The 25,129-nt window shown below is 28.2% G+C and overlaps 2 protein-coding genes across 5 annotated transcripts in view; one reads left to right on the forward strand and one right to left on the reverse strand.

Moving 5' to 3' along the window:
- Nucleotides 1-22,524, reverse strand: part of LOC130670240 (dynactin subunit 6) — a 55,147-nt gene extending 32,623 nt beyond the window's left edge. The window contains exons 1-2 of the mRNA XM_057473539.1: nt 22,510-22,524; nt 5,866-5,941 (exon numbers count right to left, since the gene is read on the reverse strand). The gene's annotated coding sequence lies outside the window, so the exon portion shown is untranslated. The remainder of the gene's footprint in view (nt 1-5,865; nt 5,942-22,509) is intronic.
- On the forward strand, nt 16,390-22,143 carry LOC130670238 (BTB/POZ domain-containing protein 9). Of its 4 annotated transcripts, none has more exons than XM_057473535.1 (9): nt 16,390-16,526; nt 16,602-17,089; nt 17,580-17,732; nt 19,605-19,794; nt 19,906-20,161; nt 20,244-20,376; nt 20,454-20,591; nt 20,972-21,231; nt 21,302-22,143. In XM_057473535.1, the coding sequence occupies exons 2-9, from the start codon at nt 16,775-16,777 to the stop codon at nt 21,786-21,788; spliced, it is 1,932 nt and encodes a 643-aa protein (XP_057329518.1). In that variant the 5' UTR covers nt 16,390-16,526; nt 16,602-16,774; the 3' UTR covers nt 21,789-22,143. The 4 variants fall into 4 exon arrangements, with proteins under 4 accessions (XP_057329518.1, XP_057329520.1, XP_057329517.1 ...); XM_057473537.1 differs by having other exon boundaries at nt 16,396-16,526; nt 16,734-17,089; XM_057473534.1 differs by having other exon boundaries at nt 16,403-16,526; nt 16,615-17,089.
- Nucleotides 22,525-25,129: the final 2,605 nt, after the last annotated feature.

Genomic DNA, 25,129 nt, shown 5'->3' on the forward strand with positions numbered 1-25,129 from the left:
AAATGATCTGGGATAATGATCAGTAGGCAAGATGAAAAAAAATCAATTGATCGACACACAAAAAAGGTTGCCATCGACTTTACCTAGACTCACGTGTCTGTAAATGTTCTGGGACATAAAATTTTTTTCCTACAGTATTTTCTATTATTTTACATTGAAAGAGCTTCAGAAATAATGTGCGCTTTAACCGTTTTCCACCATCAGGCCTTAGGATTCTTGGTAAACCCGAGGAAAGGCCCAGAAGATTCTACTAAAATGTGGACGAACGTGATGCTCGAGTAAGAATTGACACAATATTGTTAAAATTACGGTGTAGAATACTGACTAAACTTTTTTACAGATTTTTACTCTATTAATTTGCGCTAAATTGTGTCCGTATCGCAAGAACTCTCGAGCTCCCTTCCTCACGAGAGTTCGAGGTTTCCTTCCGATAAGTGTACGATTTTACGTTAGTTTTTGAAAGTATGAAAAGCCAATTTTCCGAAATAAGTTGACATTACTGTTTATCCAGTAACGAAACTATTAAAGATTTTTTGCTGTATACGATTGGAGCGGCAGTGACTTCCGGTATGTAATTCTGCAACAGCTCGGTCTCCATAATTCAGCATATCTTCCTGACCCCTTAAATTTCCTAAGCACTTTATTCGTAGTAACCGTTAGATGTTGATTTTTATTTATTTTTTTTTCGTAACTCAAACCGTGTCGCAGCTAATGAACTGATCTGCGTGATGGCAGAGTAAGTCGCGAAACACAGGAAACGGTGTATATAGAGAATACGCCGTGTTTAAGGAGCGTAAGAGAGGAGGATAATATATATCCAAGAAATAAGTATCACTATGAGTAGGAGAGACAGAGAAAAAAGATGTTCTGCCTACGGTTATGTTAAAACGGCGGGTGGCGTCTCGCTTTGCGTCGTTTAATTTTGGAAGTACACGCACCCGGAATAGATACCGCCCCCTCGTCAGATTTTGCTGCGCTTACCGGTAAAATCGGATCATTATCCGATGTATTCTTGATACATTTTTTGTTTTTTTCCGTCCCATACTAATAAATTATTTTATAGATTAATCCATTCGCTCTTTAAGTAGAGTTTTTGTTTGATGTTTGTTCATAATTTTGTATAATAATAACTGTCATTGCATTATTAGACAGTTAAGTTAATTCATGGACCATTTAAAAAGCAAACGGCGCGAATATTTCATTTTCATTATATTTCACATTTATAAATCTACTAAATAATTTCGTCATCTAAAAGTTAATTAGATAATTCAATTTAACTCTCTTCTCAACATCAAAGTACTCAAGTTCAAAAATTACTCAAAATTTTTCTTCACTTATTTATTATGTGATAACATCTCTTTATTATGTCTCAGCAATAAGAGTGATGTCATCTTAAGATTTACTAGATTTTTGAATAATTTTTGACAAAATTCATGTCGGACGTCTAGTTATAATTTTCTTTTCGTATTTGCTGTTTCATATCTTAGAATGTGCTACACGGAAAAAACAGAATATTAAAAATTGATAAATAATAGTAAAAAGTGAAATCTGTTATCAATAATTAGTACTATTGTGTACTTAATGCAAAGTAGTTTACTAATTTTTGTAGATTCCGAAAAACTACTATCAATTATTTCAAAAAGTAAGTAAATATTATTACTTTTAGGTATACAAATACGTGAATTATTAGTGGAAATTAATTAATTTATGGCATTCATCTATTAAAAAGTAATGATTGGTCAAATTAAGAATTGCTATCTTAGATACTGATTTTTCCAGCCGAAAAATTGAAAAAGTTACTAACTTTTATTTTATAAATTCGATCACTGATCAATTATTAGCTTAAAATATCATTTATTCATCATTATAAATTAATTTACAATATACATAAATCGAATAAGTGGTAAATAATAAAATGAAAAATTAGTATACTAGATACTGATTTTTTGCTGATAAAAATACCGAAAACTTTGAACTCTTATTTTATAAATTCTATCCCATTGACTAATAATTAATAAAAAATGTTATTTATTCGTTATTATAAATTAATTTATTATATACATAAATCGAATAAGTGGTAAATTTTAAAAATTTTTCTATGTTTATTTGAATAGTAATAAATAACTGTAGATACAAATTTATCGATTCTTTTTCATATTAATTTAAATATACGAAATTACAAATTTTGCTCTTCTGTGTGTATCAAATTATAATATAAATAATAGCCATTTTGTAATATATAATGATCCTGGTTTGATATTAGTATACAAATATACTAATTTTAAGTCAAAAATAAACTACAAACTATTAAAATTTTGAGCATCATTTTTTCCGTGTATGAATCTAAGTGAGATTTTGTTGTTATTCAGAAAACTATGGATCGTTTGAAAATTTTCTGTTCGTCAAATATTAAAAGATATTAAATTTATTTTTAGTCTGGTTGCGGCAATCAAAATGATGAAAAAATATTTTGATTATTTATTTTTGTGGCAATAAAATCAATATTTATTCATTCAAATATTTACGATCTATCATTAATCAATTATCGAATCTTTTGAGATTAAGTTGATAATAATTTCAAAGAGAAAATAAAAAAATTAAAAAAAAAAGTTATATTAAAAAATCGTATGTATTTCCTTAAAGTGGAATAATATTTATACAAGAATGGTACAAGTGAGCCTGGATTCATGCCAAAAGATTTCTCTTAGTGCTTACAAACGTCAAAATATCTGTCTAATGAAAATAATTTTACAATAGAAAGTTTTCGTCAAATCATCACTCTAAAATAGCCAAGGTACTTATTTACTATTATTTTTTTTTACACTTAATAATTTAAACTCAATTGCGAAAGAGTGAAACTCTTAATTAAAAAGAAAATCTCTTGATTTTAACCGTTGAAAATTAATATGAAACATTAAAAATATACGTGTAGGCACTTAAAATTTTTCTTTTTATCCGGAAACGGAAAAGTAACAGCGCGTCCTATTAATAACAGTTGGGAAGATATTTCAATGAATCGAAATAAATCGTGAGGGGGTTAAGCACGTCCGTGAGAGCCCAATGGGACAAAATAAATCTATATATATGTATACAGATTTAAAAGCACAATCGCGCTTGCGTAAACGCTCGAAAGCTCGATCTAACACACCCGCATGTCTTCGTGAATGAAGTTTGAGAAACAGTCAGTACGCAGCTGGCATTCGTCTTTGAGTTTTGCTCTCTCGAAATTTCTTCTGTATCTAATAATATTATTTCCTCTACTCTCGAATCATCGAAAATACTTTTTTACATCGACTAAAAGTTATACAGAAGAAAATGGTTTTTTTCTTCGTCATCTGGGGTAAATAGTCATTTTTTACTCATGCTAATATTTATTAATAATTTGTTTTTACGATTATAATTAATAACTTTTATAAATAAATGGCAATTTAATTGACAAATCTAATTGACTAATTATTTGATCCTTCTTAAGCTTTTAATTTAATTATTTATTTATATACCAACTAATAACTAACATGATCAATGTATTTAATGATTAATATTAAATTTAAAAAGCTGAGATTAATTATTTATTAATTAATTGCACGAACTAATTAATAAAAATGTTGATAATTAAAAATGTAATATTAACATTTTTTAAAAATTAATAGATATATTTTTAATTAATAATAGATTTGATATATTTATTTAAATAATAAACATGAATGTGTAAATTAACTATAGAATTAAATTATGACAGTTAAATATTTGATAAATGATATATTTATTTAAAGAAAAAAAAAATGTTTTTTAAAAAAGAGGCGCCATATAGTTAGTCAGTGACAGTCGGTTCCAGATAATTTCATCTCTAGTCGACAAGCAGACCTCCGGAATGTGACTTGATGCCGAACATAACAGAATGGAAAGATGGACCAAATAATGTAAGAAAAAATCAAAGAGTAGGAAAAGAGAGTACAAGTAACGAAAAGTACAAGAAGAGAATGAATGCAATGTAATGAGGGAAAATGAGAAAAGTAGAGTACTGAGAAATGCGTAGTGAGCTTTTTGCGTTCAACACCAGATAATCGTTGGGGATCTAAGTTGGACACGACGTAGCGGGCGTGAGGAATTTCGCCGTCTACGTGTCGACTATGCCAATCCAAACAAATAAAACATTTCTGGAAGTAATGTAATTTAAGAGCCAAGCCAGAACCGCGCTGAGGATAAACAATTGAATTTAAGAAAGCACACAGAAGTAGACCAAGTTTTTCAGGCAAGGGTATAATTATATATATGATTTTATCAAAATTCAATAGTATGCTTATTAATTGGAAAATTATTTCATTTAGTGAAGATAATTTTTAAAAATTTATAATTTATAAGGATTTTTATTGTAATTTTAATTTTTTTTTTTATTGTAAATGTACTGAATGAAAATGCACCTTAAATTTCTAGGGCAGTTGCATTACTTTACGTACATACATAAAATTTTACTAGAAAAGCTAAAATCTAAATATAGTTATGTATATCCTGTGCATATATCGTTTTGACGTACCCATAAAATTTACGTATCGGAAGTGTTAAATTTCTATTTCCTTGAACGAACCAAATACTAGATAAGACTGTGGTCATAAAATAAATTTATTATGCAACGGTAAGTAATAACTAATAAGTATATTAATAAATAAAGCAGGTACTCCAAAACTACAGGTATTTAAAAAAACTTTTAGGCTCTCGTTGCGTTTGAAATTAATTTTTTGAGTAAATAGAATTTTTCGATTACTTTTTTTAGCATCTCCATTTTGTCCCAGATATCTTTATATAGATATTAGTGCATTGTTTGTATATTTATGAAATAAATCATTTGTAATAATGGGCAATTATTCAAATTTAAATTACAAAGTAAGAATTTTGATCCGACCAGGTGGTCTAATTTGTAGTGCTAATGTTTTCGTGGAAACTGCAAGCATGTACGTTTGAACATTTGAATTGTTAGACTGAGCGTCGTCCAAAAAGAAACATAGCTGTTACCGTTTGAAACAGGCTGTAAATCTTGGAATAATTATTCCAGCCTTCACTCATAATATTTTATGATGATTACATGTGATGTGTAAATATAATAACGTCTCACGTGAAAATAATGTCGGCACATAAAATTATCATTGTTATTGTTGATGTTAATAATAATTTTGAAGTTAAAAGAAGCCGCTTTAGCCAAAAAGGTTGATGAGGATTTGTCTTTTTCCGCTTTGCTGCCGCTGAAATTTGAGTTCGCCAGCAAAGGGGAACAGGCCGATCTTCTTCTACTTGACTACCAATTTAATATCAATCCATAAATTACATGAATAAAAAATAGTTATAAATAGATAAGTATATTTAAAATTTGTAAAATATTTGAGTATTTAATTTTAATTGCGAATTATGGGAATAATTGTGTATAAATAAATGAAATTAATTTTAATTAGAATTTTGGATGTTAAGTAAAAGACAAGAAGAACTATTATTAATTTTAATACCGTTAAGAAGTAGTGTTAAGAAGGTAGAGATGTATCAAAATGGCTTAGTTTAAATATATATATATATAGATATAAATGTATGCATATGAGAGCCTTCGAGAGAACCTATCGTCGTTAGGATTAACGGCCTATTCCCGACTTCGTATTCGGGGTATTTCCGTCACACGTTTGAGTGTCAGTAGACGCTGTACTGTGTTTTAGCCGCCCTCGCTTCAAGAAACACGTTCCACAACCGTGTTACAATAATATAATGTCTATGTACGCCGACGCGAAGTTAAATCAAATGTTCTTTTGAAAGCTTACAAAAAAACAAAATAGACCAAATCGTGGTAATAAAATTAAAAATAATTAAAACATAGTACATAGTTACCCCATAAACAACTTGCAGTATGTACGGTATGCTGATAAATTGCGTACAAGTCCAGGAAAATTATTTCTTTTTTTTTCTGGAATCAAAAATAAATTTTGTTGCTTTTTAAAATATTAATAACTAATTATTTAAATAAAAACAAAAATAGTAAATTATCATACAATATCAAGTTGTCAAGTTAAACTTTGCTTTCGCGCGTTAACATTTACAGTTGGCTCGCTTTCTACTTCTCATATCTTATATATGTATATATATAATATATGTGGACATGAGTTGAGTTAATGTTTCATGTTTGGGCGTGACGACACTCGTCTTGATAGCTATGACATTTGATTGGCAAAGTTAAATCTCTATATCCACCTACACTTTATAAACATATATTATACCACTTATACTGCAGCTGCTACTACTATTTCGATGTATGAATATATGTATATATAGAGAGTATGATTTACGTTATACTCAATTATGAAAACAAACAGTAGTCCGAGATTGTCACGAACAAGTCAAAAATCTTAAGTAATTGATTGTCAATGTCTACCCCCTATGTTTAATATTTAAACCTCTTGCATAAACATTAATATTAAATTAGTTTTTTTATTGTTATTGTTATTATACGCGAAATATAAACTTTTACTTTTAATAATGATATTTAAATATTTAAATAAAAATATTTTAATTAAATTAAGTAGCAATGGTTAATTATATAAATTTAATATTATAGAGAAATTTAAACTGTCATATATAAATATAACTTAGAATTATGTTCGTCTCTAAGTATTATCGGACGTTATGGTCGTTGATTCGTAGGCACTGAGCCATACTACTTAATGTTTCCAAATTTAAACAGAAAAAAGTTATGGAAAAAGTGAAAAACAATTATTATTAATAGTTTGATAATTAATCATAATAAATGTATGATAATTTTTGGACAAACATTATAAATATATTTTGCTTGTTTTAATAATTAAGTTATTAAATTAAGATATTCATTAATCATATTAGAAGGTTGTTATAGATTTAAAAATCTTTGAGTGTTAATTAGACAAACTGAGAGGCACGTGCCAACGGTTCGTTACACAGCTGCGGTGTAGACGTTTTGGGAATTTGTATCTTAAAGTTTTAAGTGCTGATTATAGTACAAGTATTTAATACTATGATCTGTCATGCTGTATTTAATATAATTCTGCTAAAGATATACTTTTAGTTATCCCGGGTCAAAAATAAAACTTGATTCAGGCTCGCTTCACCTCATTTTCTTTTGAAGTTGTCGATTTGCCGACGATTTTTCGATAAGATCTCGACTTTTTCGACTTAAATTAAATATTTTTCTACTTTTTGAACTTGTTTTATTTTAGTTTCAACTTATTTCAACTTTATTCGTATTTTTTTATCTTAGTTTCAACACGGAGAAAAAAATTAAGTAATTTTTACTAAATTAAAAATAAAACTAACAATCCGAGAAGTAATATTGAAATGTTAAAAACAAAATCAAAACTTCTACAAAACTCAAAGTAAAAATTACAACATATTATTTAGAATAATAATTTCTATTGATTATAAAAATTACTACATTCAAAATAAAATTTACTAGCGACAAATAAAAATTATAATGTACCAATAATTTGTACTATTGTACTTAGTAAATATTAGTAAGCTAGCTTTATGAAAGATTTATTCCAGATAGTAATTTTTTCAATCTCAAATAGTAAATTTATCTCCCTGATTGTAATTTTTTATTTGAGATAGCAAATTTTTCATTGTGATTGTAATTATTATTTAATTTTGACTTGCTTTTTTCTCCGTGAACTTATTCGTCTTTACTTCGAGCACGATAGTCATTCACCTTACTTTTGATTTGCTGAACCAAGTCGAAAAAAAGTTATTTATTCGCCTTACTTTCGCTTTAATATATCAAAATTATTTCACCTTAGTTTTGACTTTTTCGCCTTATAATTTAAGTCGAATAAGTCTAAATCAAGTCAATTTCGACATGATTTCAACTTTTTCGTCTTAAATCGTGACTAAGTAAGCCAGTTAAGTCTAAACTAAGCGAAAACTCAATGTATTCCATATCTCTGTAAAAAAAAGTCGAGTTTGTCTTGTGAAGAACGGCTCCCTATTTCGACTTGGTAAACCAATTCTAAATCAAGTTTTATTTTTGACCTGGGTATTTTCGAAAACTCATATTTATATTATATTGCCTATGGATATATAGATTTGAATTTTGAAATGTTATTTTTTTTTTCGATCCTTCTAAAAGAGATATGTCAAAAATTTAGACTCAACATTGCGTGTATTATGTGTTGAAAGATATATTCAGTTGATTCACTGATCTGATGATATTCGAGAGCTTCTAAACGTGCTTATACATTTTTCATTGGCTAAATATATAACACGGAGTTAAGTGAAGAAATACTTAAACTTGGGTCTTGGAAGCGAAATAGGTGGATTTATTGAAAGTATTTTTATTTTTGTACACAGTTTTTTTTTTAAACTGATGTAATATAAAGATGAGTATGTGTTAAAGTCATTGATCTAATAATGAGTTTAGTTTAAAAATATATATTTTTTATTGCTAGTGATGAAATTATTTTATCAAGGAATCCTTTTTTATTATAAAATAATACTGATATTTTTTATTGCACTTTTTATGTACGTGACTGAAATAACTGTCATAAATAAAGTGATTTTTTTTATTACTTCGTCTTTGAATTATTTGAGTAAATTAATAATAAAAAAATTTGTTTGCCAACTGATTAAATTTTCTTCATTTTATGTACCTCAGTAATGTATTATGCACCCTTAGTCTTAACTTCTTTTCTCGAACTTGAGTTGAAAGCAAATAATTGTGTTCGTTTTTCTGATAATAAAGATCTATAAATATCTTTAAGTATGAGAAGACGTCATCACAAGTGTTTTATCCAATTATTGTTTAGTTGACAATATTTGACAGTAAGTCATTATAATAATGCAAGAGTACTCATAAAACACCCTACGTCTAATATAAACCCCGAAAGTACTTGTGGGTATGCGCATTTAAATTTTTGCTTCGTATCTAGAAGTTTGCGTAGATAGAAATAATAATAAATTTAGCATAAAAAAATAAAAAATTCATGCCTGTATTTAACAAAATGAATATCACAATATTAATATTATTTTTATTAATTTACTCAACAATGGGAAAAAATAATTTAATTTCAAATTCTAAAAACATAAATACTCATAACGAAATAATGGTAAGTTGGAAATATATGTTTATATTTAGATAATTTTGAGTTTTTTTTTAATTTACACGGAAATATACTCGCAACATATCCAAATTGTAGGTAAATATTGTGAAAAATTGTAAACCAGAATTGAAAACTATATTAATTGATAGTTGTAATGCAGGAGATATAATAAGATCATTGAGTGAATTACAAAATCATACTCTAATTATAAATTGTAACAACAATATTACAAATCAATTAGAAACATACAAGAAAATAGATTTATTTATGATAATTTCTTCCGAGTTAATAACACCTACGTTCATTATCTCGAATGATTTTACTTTTAATACATTAATAAAGATAAAAACGATGATTGTAATATTTGAAGAAAGTAAAGAATGTAATCTTAAAATGTTGAAATCTTTCTTCACTGCATTGCGCATGAATGTAGATTCAGCATATCTTATTTGCTTTGGTAACGATTTTATTCACTTTGATAATATTTATAAAGTGTATACTTATAATGTGTACACCAATTACGCACCACCACCATGGATTAAATTAATGAGATTTGAACCGGAAAATGAGCATTTTTCACCCATAGCAATCTTTTTTCGTAATTATACTGAAGGTGAGTAGTGTAAAAAAAAAAAATAATGTAATAACGTAACTCTCGTTCCATATTTTTGTTTTTGGTCTACGGTTTTTTTATTTGTTGACTGCTTACGACCGATGTTTTTTTAGAGCGTAAATATACTTAGTGAAAAAGAATATATGTCGAAATTCAAAATGGTTTTAGTATTCCAAAATAAGATCGTTCAGATTTCTGTCTCTCATTATACTTGGTGTTAAAAAATAACTGCATAAAAAAATCAAAAGAAGAAACTAACATAGTTATCCTAGATGAAAAATTTTATATACACGGAAAAAATAGAATATTAAAAATTGATACATAATAGTAAGAAGTGGAATCTGTTATCAATAATTAGTACTATTATGTACTTAATGCAAAGTAGTTTACTAATTTTTGTAGATTCCTAAAAACTACTATCAATTATTTTAAAAAGTAAGTAAAAATTATTACTTTTAGGTATATAAATACGTGACTTATCAGTGAAAATTAATTAATTTATGGCATACATCTATTAAAAAGTAATGATTGATCAAATTAAGAATTGCTATCTTAGATACTGATTTTTCCAGCCGAAAAGTTGAAAAAGTTACTAACTTTTATTTTATAAATTCGATATCACTGATCAATTATTAGCTTAAAATATCATTTATTCATCATTATAAATTAATTTACAATATACATAAATCGAATAAGTGGTAAATAATAAAATGCAAAATTAGTATACTAAATAGTGATTTTTTGCTTAACTCTTATTTTATAAATTCTATCCCATTGATTAATAATTAATATAAAATGTTATTTATTCGTTATTATAAATTAATTTATTATATACATAAATCGAATAAGTGGTAAATTTTTAAAATTTTTCTATGTTTATTTGAATAGTAATAAATAACCGTAGATACAAATTTATCGATTCTTTTTCATATTAATTTAAATATACGAAATTACAAATTTAGCTCTTTTATGTGTATCAAATTATAATATAAATAATAGCCATTTTGTAATATATAATGATCCTGGTTTGATATTAGTATACAAATATACTAATTTTAAGTCAAAAATAAACTACAAACTATTAAAATTTTGACCATCATTTTTTTCCGTGTAGACGTGAACGACTCATAAATAGGGAACGAGGGTTAAAATTTTTTTTTTTTGTTTATTCATGATTAACTCGGTTGATTCTTCATTAATTGATACATATTATAATTTTTTCATGGTATCACACAGAAAGTATATGCTATAATTTTGATTTTGACCGTACCAGAAAACTTGATGGTTATATAATAAAAACTGCGTTTGAAGTTCGAACAAGTTCTGATTTTGTAAAGACAAATGAAGTCGATGCGATTGGCTCAGTTGAATTTGTATCCATTAATTTATTGCATGCCATTAAAAATGCACTAAATGTAAAAATTATTTCATTTTATTTTCCAAATTCACAGAGGGTCGGAAGTGATTTAAACATTATTGAAGACTTGATTTGGATAAATGAAATAGATATGTTTGCAAATACAGTAATGGTTACAATGCAAAGAAATATGAAGGCAACTGTAGTTGATGTATCATACCCTCTAAAATATTTAACCGAAATTATAGTGACGCATAATCGTGGATTTGAAACGCCACTAGAGAAAATGTATGATTATTACGGCTATTTGATCATTTTTTCAACAATCATAATTTTGTTGTTGACATTTTTTTTCATCTACTTTATGAAGAATAATAGAAATAAAAAATTGTCATTAGCAATTTTTGAATGTTTACGTTTGTTGATAAATAATTCACTATACACGCGCATGGACAAACCGGCGGTGAGAATATTTTTTTCCGTAATATTTCTTTATTTTCTGATAATACAAGCGACGTTTTCCGGTCATTTAGCTGCATTTTTAACGAAGCCTGTGTATCGTAAAAATGTCGAGACACTTGATGATCTTCTAGATCCACGTTACCCAAAAGTTTATGCTCATAATGCACTGAAAGAATACATAAACGATCCATTGTTGATAAATAAAATGGTTTTCAGCGATGATTACTGTCGAGATTTTATTCATAACAGTACTTCCAATGTTTGTATTGGGATTGATATGAATATGCTTCAGGCTATTTACGCATATGATTTACATGTTGCCAAAAATCCTCTGCTTACTAGATATGCTGGATTTTTATATCGTTATGGTTGGCCATTGGCATCACGTGTTGACAAAATTATTATGTCTTTAGCGCAGTCCGGTATTTTGATGAAATGGTATGAAATATTTAATCAATCAATAAATAAAAAAATACAAATGAAGAAAGATGAACTAAACAACTATTATCGTCCTTTGGTTATTAATGATTTGAAGTTTGCTTTTACACTTTTGGCAATTGGATTATTCTGCTCAATCGTTTGCTTCATTATTGAAATAACCATTCAGAAAATGATCGTTATTTACAGAACTAAAAGAACGATGACACGAAAACTTGAAATGCGTTCAATTTTAATAGCTACTGGAATTATTATTTTTAAGTGGCGTCAAATAATGAACTATATACGCAGACAAGTGATGAGACCATGATGATATTGTTAGATTTAAGTGATTAATTTCGATTCGAAAGTGTATTTTCAATGTTATATAATAGCCCTGATTAAAAGAAACGATTCGAAACGATTTGCAATGTTAAATGCCCATAAGAAGGGCAATTAAAAAGTATTCAAAGTATTCAAAAGCATTAAAAAGTATTTAAAATGTTTTTTTTTTTCAATCGTTTCAAATCGTTTCTTTTCATAAGGGAGTGGACAAGAGTACAAAAGCGTGACCAGGACACGACAAGGTAACAAGTTAAAAAAAAAAACAATTATAACAAAAATTTTTTAGTTATATATAGTGTGTTCAGCTGATTTTGATGAAAAATGAGGCACTTCAAAAAATATTTTCCTATTTTATGGAAAGTTTTTGGTAGCCCCTGTTACTCCTGAATCGCTTTCATAGTTTTGAAGTATGTGAGATTAATATAAATTCAACGATAAAAGTGATTGCACGATTATAAAATTTTCAAGATACTCCGTCGTACTACAATCTGTCCTTGAGATATTTATATTGCTAATAGTATAGTTAATAATAAAGCACATAATAATGATTATTATTCGTATATAAAAATATATATTCAAATGTAACACTAAACTGTATGCTATGTAATTGTATTAAAATAATTAAATAAAATTTCGGAGTGATTTAAGAAAAAAAGATACTACTAAGTCTCAAAATTTTTTCTAATTAATAAGACCCTCGAAAACAAAGAAAAGTATAAAAAATAGCCTGTAACTTTGTCCCTGTTGGGAATAACTCCATACAACATAGAGAGTTTTTGTTCATTACAATGCCCTCTAGTAGGGAAAACTCTAAAAAGTCTTGAGAAAAATTTATTTTTCGAGCACAGATCCATATGAGGATAAATGAGGATGGATAAGGATGACTCTGTTTATGTCTTTCTATGAAGAAACAGTTTTTGTTCATTACGATGTTCTCTAGTACGAAAAACTCCAAAAGGTCTTAAGAAAAATATGACGGAGTGTCCGAGCAGGGAAGATGAAGGAGAATCTAAGAGGGTGAAGTTCATGTATATTTAGGAAGAGTGGCCTGTAATTTTGCCCCCGTTGGAAATCAGTCCACACCACATGAAAATTTTTTGATCATGACGATGTCTATTAGTAGGAGAAACAATGAAAAGCTATAGGATTCGCTCTATTCCCCAAAAATACAAAATAATTCGATTTATCAAATACTGATAAATTTTCGGCTTCAGGACTTCAAGTTTTTAAAAGACCGAAATCCCATAACTCTTTTTAGCTTACCACCAATAATAATACTACGAAAATTTCGATTTTCAAAATTGAATGAACATTCAGCAATATCATATTTTATATTATAATATATCCCTGATAGCCACACTCCAAATATAATTGCTTAGTAAGTTCTGCAGTGACACATTTACGACTAACTTAACGACAAGTTTCTGGCAAGTCTTGGCTGGATGATACTTATTGCGTGCAAGTTGATGCAAATCAACTGCCGTCATCTGAATGTAATTTGACAGAAGAACTTGCCGTCAATTTGAAGTGAAACTTTCAATCAATTAACGTCATTGTCTGACAGTAACACTTGTAGTCAAATTGAATTCACGTCCCTCGCGGATTCGGGGTTACTGTGAAATCACAGTGAAATCACAGTGAAATCAATTTTACCGTAAGTTTACTGTGTATTGATGGTAATTTCATAGTGAATTCACAGTCGTTTTGTGCCATTTCGTCACTCTGGTTATATAGTAATTTTACAGTAATTTTACAATTAAATTACCATACTTTCATGATAATTTTACTGTCGATCAGCTATCGATTTATGGTAACTCAACAATGGTAACACTGAGGCTTTATCATGGGTTCACAGTCAGTTTATCGTGATTTCACTACGAATTCACTGTGATTCCATAGTAATCTGATAGTGTTAACTCTGTGACTTTACAATAGTTTCACAGTCAGTTCATAGTGGTTTAACCATGAATTTACCGTGATCCCATGACAACCTAGTAGTATTAGCACTGTGACTCTATGATATTTTCACAGCAAATTATTAGCGTTTTCTCCATGATTTCACTCTACTTTGATAGTGATCTGATACGGTACATCTATCATTAATCCAATTTCAAAATCAAAAATTTGAATTTTTAATGTCATTAATCGATAGAAATGGAATTAAAAAAAAAATAATATCAATTATTTCATAAATGCTCCTATAATTATTTGTAAGTTTAGCAAATATTTGGGCACAAATGTATTTTATTTATTATAAATTTAGCTATTTTAGGAATTTCCGAGCGAAACTTTATCTGTAATTGTCTAATTTAGTTAATTTTATAAAAGCTTAAGACGGTAAAATTCTTCAGAATTATGAAAAAAAATAAATAAATAAAAAAATTGAATAACTTTTTTTTTAAAACTGTATAAATTGAATTTAAACTACTGCAAAAAATAAAGAGAATATCATTTAGATTAATATTTCAATAGTAAATATTTATTATTTATCATAATTTAAAATAAAATATTCTTAAATTAAGAAAACTTGATGATTTACAAATGAAGGCAAAAATTTTTTTTTGATAAATATCGAATTCTTTTAATTTTATAGTATTTAATAAAATAATTTTTCTTATAGCTTAATCTTGAGTATATATAGTATTGAATAGCATGAAGTAACAGATTAAATGTTTAGTTTCGAATGCGTGTGGTGGCCGAGCGGGCTAAAGTACATGACTTAAGCTACTCTCAATCGAAGGGTCGGCAGTTCGAGTCCCATCATGCGTTAAAAAAAAATAAAATTCCTTCTTTACCGAGGGTAAAAAAATAGCATTTAATCCTCCAGAGGAATAATTACATGAAGTCGTACAAAGGGATGGATACTAAATAATTTTTTTAAACAAGAAAAATTATTTATTGAAAAACCAAGATTAGGATTATTGTTGCTATTATAATATTATTATTAATTTTATTATTATTATCTTTGAATCAATAAATATAGGATCTCAATATTGTCCCTAAATCTCGATGAAAACTAAGCAGATCCAGGATTAAATGATTAAGAAATCACAGTAATATTACTGTCAATTCACAGCGATATTATTGTGATTTCACGAAGAATCTATAGTAAGACTGCTGTGAAATCACTGTATGATCACGGTATTATTACTGAGAAAGCATGACTGAAGCACTGCAGATCCAGCATAAACTGATAGTGAAATCACTGTAAATACACAGTAATACTACTGTCAACTTACAGCTATACTACTGTAAATTGACTGTTATGCTATTGTGATTCTACTATGAATCGATGGTGAAATCATCATAAAATTACCATCGGATGATAATTATCACACAGTAAGCAAATGGCACAAAGTTACAGTGATTTCACTGTCATTTCACTATGATTTCACCGAAATTTCACCATGATTTCGGAGTAATCCCGAGTCCGCGAGGGGTTACAGACAATTTACTGTCAACTTCAAGGTAACTGCTTGTTCTCCAACACTTTCCTTTAAAGGGATACGCTACCGGATTTCTTTCTCACACTCAGAAAAATAAACGGGACTATCTTTGTTGCACTCGTTAAGTAAATGAGAATTTTAAAACAATTTTTCTCGGAGACGAATTAGAATTTTTGAAAATACGAAATTTCTAGCCCTCTGTTAAGGTTTTAAAAAACGCTAAAGACTCTCTATTTTAGGTTTCTAGTGTTTGTCCGTAAATTAAATTGAATTGAAAATCGGTTACCATTACCCCTTAAGGGTCGGCAGTACTAAACGAATTTTCGAATTTTACTTTTCTAATTACATTTTGAATAATTACGTCACTCGAATGATGAAAACCTTCCGAAAAAGTTTGTCTTTCACATTTTTTCGGAAGCTATAAAAATTACTGTAATAACAATTGATTAATAAATTAAAAGAAAAGTAAAATTCAAAAATTCGTTTAGTACGACCCAGCCTTAAATTGTATTCAGAATACGGCAGTAGCTTGAAGTTAACTTGTGGATAAGGTAGCTATCAGAGTAACCGCTATTGTTGCGTGGCTATGTCTGTGTTACCAGTTGATGATAAGTTAGAAACTCTGAACTAGATTTGATTGATCTCTCGAGCAGACGTTATCTAGCGACTACATTCATTCTCAATCATCTCCATCATGGTTGCTTCTTCATCGCTCCGATAATAATATCCGAATCTTGTGACCAATCTCTATAAACTTTGAGTAATAATACTCAACAACAATCTTATCCGTAAGTGCTCAAATTATAAATAAATTATATAAATGATTTTTTACCATTAAATTATTCGTTGATACGTACATACAGACATTTTTACCAGACTATTGTTAGCATCTAAGTTGTCAGTCAATGTTTATTACGCAAACAGATCCACATGTCAACATCTCTCAGCAACACACGTTACAATTTATTGACTTAGTCTGTTGTCACCCATTATAGAATCGTCATCATAAAAAATAAAAACGTTGCTTCACCTGCAAATGAGCTCACATCACCATTTAAATCCTCCTTCAGGGGAGGTTGTCCATATCAATCAACTGTCCGAGAATATTGGATCTCTCTATCTCTCTGATGATTATTTTGACGTCACATTAATCGTTGCTGGTCAAAGATTTAATGGTCATAAGCTGATTCTTGCTGCTCGTAGTCAGTATTTTCGTGCACTTTTGTACGGAGGTTTACGTGAATCAGAGCAAACTGAGATTGAGTTAAAAGAAACGACTTTGCCAGCTTTCAAAGAACTTCTCAAGTATATTTACACTGGACATTTGTCTCTTGTTAATCAACGCGAAGAGGTATTTAATATTCAATGATTTTCTATTACTCAGTTATAATTAGGCCCAGGATTTTTGTTAATTTAAAAATAATTAATAATTAGTGGTGTGAAATTTTTTATATTTTGGGGAAAATATTGGTCTTGTGAAAAAAGTTTTCAAACAAAAGTTGTAGGAAATTTAATTTTCTAAAAAAAATGTCTCTTATAATTTTTTGATATGACTAATAAGAAAGCCGTAATTTGAAAATTAAGATTTTCATAATTAACAAAATTTTGAATCATTCATTATGAATATTAATTTTTGAATTACGGTAAAAATATTGATCGTATAAGAAAATCATAAGAGACATTTTTTTTAGAAAATTAAATTTCCTACAACTTTTGTTCGAAAACTTTTTTACTAAGACCGATATTTTCTCTGTAATATAAAAAATTTGAACTATTCATTTAAAAAACAAGGCTAAAATCTTGCTCTTAGTTATAATTAATTTATAAATTATTTTTTGCAGACTATTTTAGATATTTTAAGTCTAGCTCATCAATATGGATTCGTTGATTTAGAAATGGCAATATCTGATTATCTCAAAGAAATTTTAGATATTAAAAATGTATGTCTTATTTTTGATGCTACTCGTTTATATCAGCTCAGTAGGTTAACTAAAGTAAGTTTTTATTTTTAATTTATTATTATTGTTATTAAATAATTTTTTTGCTTACTGTACAGTAATTTATATTTTTTCGACAATATAATTTATGAAGTCGATAAAGTCTTAGATATTTTTTAATTTTTACTGAAATGCTCAGATAAATTTTAGGTCCCACGGTAATTGCAGTGGATGTTATTTTTAAATACTCCATTGAAGTTTTATATATTAAGGCCATTCTCAGACAGTGACCCCACTTTTTTAAAAATTTTAAATTACTTCCAATTGTCACAAGCGTATCAAAATTTTATCAGTTGATTAAAAAAAATTAAAACCTTAATTAAGAGAAGGACAACGTAGTAGTAATTTCGCTGCGGCATAAATTAAAAAAAAAATTACTTACAATCGATATCAATTGGGAGTTCAACGAAATTTGAAAAATAATTTTCAGTAAAGTCTTCATGTAGATTTCATAATTAGAATTTTCAAATTTAGTAGGCTAAGATTTATTCAAAAAATTTTTTTTAACTCCTAATAGATAGCAGCTGTAAGTGATTTTTTAAAATTTTTATTCCATTATCTCGGAACTTCCCCGCAATCTTGACCCCCACTACGAGCTACGTTGTCTCCTACCGAATGTTATACATTTGTGTGTGTGTATATTTATATATTCATCATATATGTGATGTAAGAGCACATGTGTGTAGTTTACTCTTAAAAGAAAAAGTCGCATTTATTAAGTCGGAATTTCCAAGAAATTTCCGTTCCTCCATAAACGAACTGTCCGAGTTAATGGAGTTCGACTGTACTACCCGGGAAAAAAAGAAGATCTGCCTAAATTAAATTAGATCAAGTCTGATCAAATTTTATGTATGTATAGGTATGAACAAATCTGACTATCTGTTCAGATCAAAGTAGATCTAGGCTGACATCATTTTCTTCTTAAAAATCAGTCTGTCCAGATCTGAACAGATCTAATTTGATCTGGGCAGATATAGACAAAATACAGATCCAAACTTTTTTTCCCGGGTACGTTGTCCGTTTTTAAATTAAGATTTTAATTTATTTTTTAATTGAATCGTTTATTTGCGAAACCCCATAAGTCAAGAAAACAAAATTTTCCAGGAAACACAAAAAACATTTTTCTGGAAAAACTTGCCATTAAAATAATAAATAAATAATTGAAGACAATAATGTTAGCGTCTCTAAAAAAGATTCAAACAAGAAAAATTTAATTTTGTAATTGAAACGACTTAAAAAAATTATTTAAAGTTGATTGACTTATGGAGTTTCTCAACCAAACGGAATAAAAGTTATAAAATCATTGTTTTTTTTTATTTTTTTCCACTCAAATCATTTATTTGACTGATAAAATGAAGTATAAAATTTGTATTTGAACTCTGAAGCCCAGAGATTATAAAAAATAATAATTAATTTCAACATTTTAATTAGACATATAACAGTCAACAATAAAACAACATTTAGCATTAATTTTCCAAAAAAGCGCGAATTTTAAATTAAAAAAAAAAAATTATTTCTGTAAAACTAAAACTGCACATGTTTATATGAGAAACCCGATAAGTCAATGACTTATGGGGTTTCTCAACTAAATGAAATTGCTGTCACCTCGTTAATTGTTTTTTAAACGCTGATTTGATGCATATTTTTATTTATTTCTATGGGGGGACATCCAAAGAACCAAAAAATTCAAAAAACCTAATTTCGAAAAAAACATGACTTCTGAGGTATCTCAAATAAACGATTCAATTAATTAAATTAATTTTAACACGGCTATGACAATTGAAAGTCATCGAAAATTTTTAAAAAGTGGGGGCACTGTCTGAGAATGCCCTTAGGATACTTATAGTAACAACAATTAAAATTTTATAGGTTTGTTATGAATACATGGATACCCATGCAATAGATATTATAAAACATGACAGTTTTCTTCAATTAAGTGCTGGCGCATTACATGATTTAATATCCCGTGATTCATTTTATGCACCTGAAATAGATATATTTCTTGCTGTGCAGTCATGGGTCAAAGCAAATCCTGATGTTGATGCTAATCAAGTTTTAGGTTTGTTAAAAAAAAACTACTTGGTTATTTGTCTCGATCGTTGGATTGTTCGTTTTTGTGAGATGAATAGATAGTGTAGATAATAGACGTTAATTAGACAATAATTTTTAGGCCAAGTGAGATTGTGTTTGATATCAATTACGGATTTATTGAATGTCGTACGGCCTACGGGTCTTGTTACACCTGAAGCTATTTTAGATGCGATAGCTGCACGCACCCACACACGCGACTCAGAGCTCAATTACCGCGGACGATTGTTGGTTGACGAAAATGTTGCTCATCCCGATTACGATGCTGACGTATTGCAAGGAGAAATGAGAAGTTTTCTTCTCGACGGTGATACTCATAGTTACGATATGGAGCAAGGGTATTTTCTAAATATTGTTTTTGTATTTTAACTGTTGTGACTTTTTTATTATTTTAATTTAATAATTTTTTTCAAATTTTAGATACACGAGACACGTTATTAATGACCCAAAAGATCATGGTATTGTTATTAAATTAGGGACACCAAGTATTATTAATCATATTAAAATGCTACTGTGGGATCGTGACTTACGTTCATATTCTTATTATATTGAAGTAATGAAAATTTACATTAATTATTTTAATGTTTAAATTAATGTTTTTATTTTAAAAAAAATATTTAAACATTTCAGGTTTCTAATGATCAAAAAGATTGGGTAAAATTGATTGACTATTCAGATTATTTTTGTCGTAGCTGGCAGTACCTTTATTTTGAACCACGAGTTGTATATTTTATTCGTATTCTTGGAACCAATAACACCGTTAATAAGGTAATTAATTGAAATTTACATTAATTAATACTTTATAAATCAGTATTTACTTTTAGTCATTGAAAAATATCCCCAAGTTTTCATGTTTTTATTTTTCTTTTATCATTTCTATAAAAATGAGTTCATTTTTTAACATACTTTAATTTTAAATTCCAATGTCTCTTCAATTGATTTTACTGTGAAAAAGTATTTTCTTAAAAATTTATCGAGCAAATCATCAATAAGAAATATATTGACCATATGGAGGCTCGTTTTCGAATCGAATTTTTTTACATGAAAATAACTATGATTTAAATCTCGTTGTTTATTTGTAATTAAATATTTGAATTAATTATTATTTAATTTCCAATAAACCGAAGTATTATTAATTGATTAAATAGGTATTTCACGTAGTAAGCTTTGAAGCTTATTACACAAATCATACAGAAAATTTATCAATGGGTTTTATAATTCCCACTCTAAATGTTGCCACAATGGATCGGAGTGCTTGTGTAATTGAAGGAGTAAGTCGTTCACGTAATGCATTATTGAATGGTCAAACTTCGAACTACGATTGGGATATCGGTTACACGTGTCATCAAATAGGGTCTGGAGTTATTTTAGTTCAACTAGGACAGCCCTACATCATCGATTCAATGCGGTAATGAATTTAATTCATTTAAAATATCCATCAATATCGTGCTTATAAATTTATCAAAAAATCATTACAGATTATTATTATGGGACTGCGATGACCGATCGTACTCGTACTACATCGAAGTATCAGGAAACTCAAGAAATTGGGAGCGCGTTATTGATAAGAGTGAAGAAAATTGCCGTTCATGGCAAACATTGCGCTTCAGTCCACCACGTCGTGTTGTATTTATACGTATTGTCGGTACGCATAATACAGCTAATGAAGTGTTTCATTGTGTCCACTTTGAGTGTCCAGCAAGACGAGGTGAACTTGAAGGAGACAATCCGAAATCACCGAACCGCAAAGGCAAACGACAATCAACAAGCCAATCAACAAATACAACAGCATTAACGGCATCATCAGTTGCCTCTGAAGTTCTCTCACCAGAAGCTTTTTTTATTAATCCTGATGATCCATTTAATGTTGCTGCTGCTGCTGCTGCTGCTGGTGTTGAGGGTGGTGTTGGGGGTGGTGTTGGTGGAGTAGTTAGAGCTGATAGCTCTTTGGATTTGTTACAGTGAAATTATGATGATAATATCGTATACCTATGGCTGTTTGAATGATATTTTTTTATAGATATTTTAATATTTAATCATTTATGTGTATATATATGTATATACACATAGTATTTATTGGAGAGATAAAAAAAATTAATTTTTGGAACAATTTTAGACTCATAGTTATAGAGTTATATTTTTGATCAATCAGTATTTCTTAATAGTAAGTAATAAGAATAAGAATTAATTTTTTTTTCTCGATATTGATACCTTTATTATTAATACTGTTATTATTATGATGATTATTATTATTATTATATACGTATTTGGTAGTTATTGAAGGCCATTTAAATGTTTTCTACCCAAATTATACGAATTTCTTATTACTTCTAGTCTTTTTAATAAATTAAACTGTAAATTTAAATTATTAATATAATGGATATTGAAATTTTAATTTTGTAACCGAGTTATCAACAATGAAATGTATTATTTCTGTTTATAATTTAGTTAATAAATAAATTTGTTTGATACAGAATTTATTTTCATTCTTTTTGTCAATCAGTTGTAAATTATTCTAAGAATTGTTTTCTTTGGATAATTAATATTTTGCTGCCGTTGATATTTGAATTTTTAAAGCGGCATGAAAAAATTTTTTTGCTTATCACTTATGGTTTTAAGTATGTAATTTAATTGCTTTAATTTTATAATCATGTATAAATTTAATAAAAATTTAAAAATAACTTACGTGTTGTATTGATGATTACTCAGCAACCGCCAAATCACTTCACACACTTTCTTTTACCACAAACTTTTTATTGTTACGAACTGTATGTATAAATTTAAATGAAACTGAAGTTAGCCGATGACTAATAAATTTTGGATTTTTTTTAAACGATAAATTATAAAAAAAAATATATTTTAAAAAATTGCACCTGTAGTTTTTAAAATTTTTTATATATGCATATTTTTGTTTTTTACTTTTTTTGTAATTTATTTGTTGAAAAAAAAATCCGAAAATTGTTAATTGTCTGCTAACTTTATTAGAGTGAATGCAGCAGACATCAGACTAGTTAAAAATCATTAATTAATCGAGTAAATAATTCATAAAATAAAATTTCAAAAAATGCGCATTTAAAAAATTTTGAAATTAATAAGTGCATTTTTTAAAAATTTTATTTTTTTAAATTATTTACTCGATTTATTAACAATTTTAAATTTGTCTGATGTCTGCTACATTCACGCTCGTGCTAACTTTAGGGTTGTGTATTAATTAAGATCATTAATGATTACTATTAATGAATATTTAAAGTTTTATTAGATTTATTTAAAAATTTATTCGCGATCTAGCTAGATGAGCCAAAAGATTCTAACTGTTGTTGGTGTGCAGTGAAGTCGCAGCTTATCGCAAGTTTAAAAATAATCGATATCGATAATCGATAGTAAATTACCCAGAACTGATCTGCGCTGACTTCACTTCGTTTTATTTCGGCCGCTCAAGTTCGCATTGTCATAATTCTCACTTTTAATTTAAATAATTTAATACTTTTCTTTCGTATTTAAATATTCATTACTTATCAATTACACTTAATTAATATTCAAATTCACTTAGAGTTGAAAATTTTTATATATTCTATCGAAATAATATTAAAAAAAAGTAAATTAATTAAATTCCGAACTAGCTCTCATGGTTATTAAATAATTTATTCCGGTAGTTTATTTAAGTATTATTATTGTAACTGAATATTTAAATCGCGTTTTCTGACATTTTTTTAATTATTATAATTAAAAAGTTGAGTATAAATTGATTTTATTAAAAAATATATGAAAATAAGTACTGATGTAGCCGGTTGATAATTTTTGTAAGTATTTCGACTCCAGCCTTAAGGCTGACAGCCAATCAACGCGCGCGATATAATTCAAAAATTTTCGCAACGGAAATTTAGGGCGCAACTGTCTCGCGCATATTCAGTTTGAGCTGAGCTGACTAACGGACGCCATGGTCTGACTGTTGGACTTCGCATTGACGGTAGCTATTGGTTTTAATTCAATTAATTTCATAGTTTTTTTTTGTATTTAAATATTTATTTAATTATAATTAAACTTTGTGGAAGTTCAACTTTAGCCGGAGATAATAATTTTTGAATGTTATATCGAAATCGATTTAAAAAAAGTAAAGTAATAGAAGTGAGAATTACGCGTATTGTCAGTGGTGAAATAATTTATGTGAAAGTTTTATTTTATTTTATAATTTTTTTTTTAATTTAATTCAAAAGTAGTGACAAGTGAAAGTAATAAGTAATAAGTGTGAGTTAAAAAGTGTTCAGTAAAATAAATTTTGGTGGTAGTTGGCTACCAATCACCAAACTGATAGCCAATTATGTCGCGTGCTTAAAAATTTTAAAATTTTCCCGCGGTTTCATCATCCAATCATCGATAGCGTCCCTTTCGTTTTCAAACGCGCACGGTCTACGCAGTCTCAGTTTAGCTTAAAACGACGCCATATTCGGAACGCTCTAGTTCATCCCGTTTAAAATTCTTGTGATTTGATTCTTTTATTTTTTTTTTTCCATGTTATGTATTAATTAATTATAATAATATTCAACGAGTGTTGTGACAAGTGAATATAATAAGTAATAAGTGTGAATTAAAAAGTGAACGGTGAAATAAATTTTGGTGGTAGCTGGCCACCAGCCACCAAACTGATAGCCAATCATGTCGCGTGCCTAAAAATTTTCAAATTTTCCTGCGGTTTCATCATCCAATCAGCGATAGCGTCACTTTCGTTTTCAAACGCACACGGTCTACGCAGTCTCAGTTTAGCTTAAAACGACGCCATATTCGGAACGCTCTAGACATCCCGTTTAAAATTTTTGTGATTTGATTCTTTTTTTTTATTCGTTTTGTATTAATTAATTATAATAATATTCAACAAGTGCTTCCACACACCGGGTGATAGTAGTATATAAATTTTTTTTTAAATAACAAAAAAAAAAAGTCTTTTTAAAAATTTCAGTACAACGTTTAGTGAAATAAAAATAATTTTTTACGGTTTTATTAATTAATAAAATTTAAAGTTTAAGGTTCGTAGTGTTTTGAATTTTTTAAAGTGTAAAGTGAAGGGTTTTTTTTTTTTTTTCATTTTTTTTAAAGCTAAAAGTGAAGTGTTAGTTTGTGAAAAGTGAAAAGTCAGTGAAAAGTGTCGGGTATTTAAAAAGTCGTAAGGTTTTTGAAAAGTCGTAAAGTCAGTGAAAAGTGTCGGGTATTTGAAAAGTCTTAAGGTTTTTGAAAAGTCGTAAAGTCAGTGAAAAGTGTCGGGTATTTAAAAAGTCGTAAGGTTTTTGAAAAGTCGTAGAGTCAGTGAAAAG

The sequence above is a fragment of the Microplitis mediator genome, chromosome 6 (assembly GCF_029852145.1).
Source record: "Microplitis mediator isolate UGA2020A chromosome 6, iyMicMedi2.1, whole genome shotgun sequence".
Classification (NCBI taxonomy): Eukaryota; Metazoa; Arthropoda; class Insecta; order Hymenoptera; family Braconidae; genus Microplitis; species Microplitis mediator.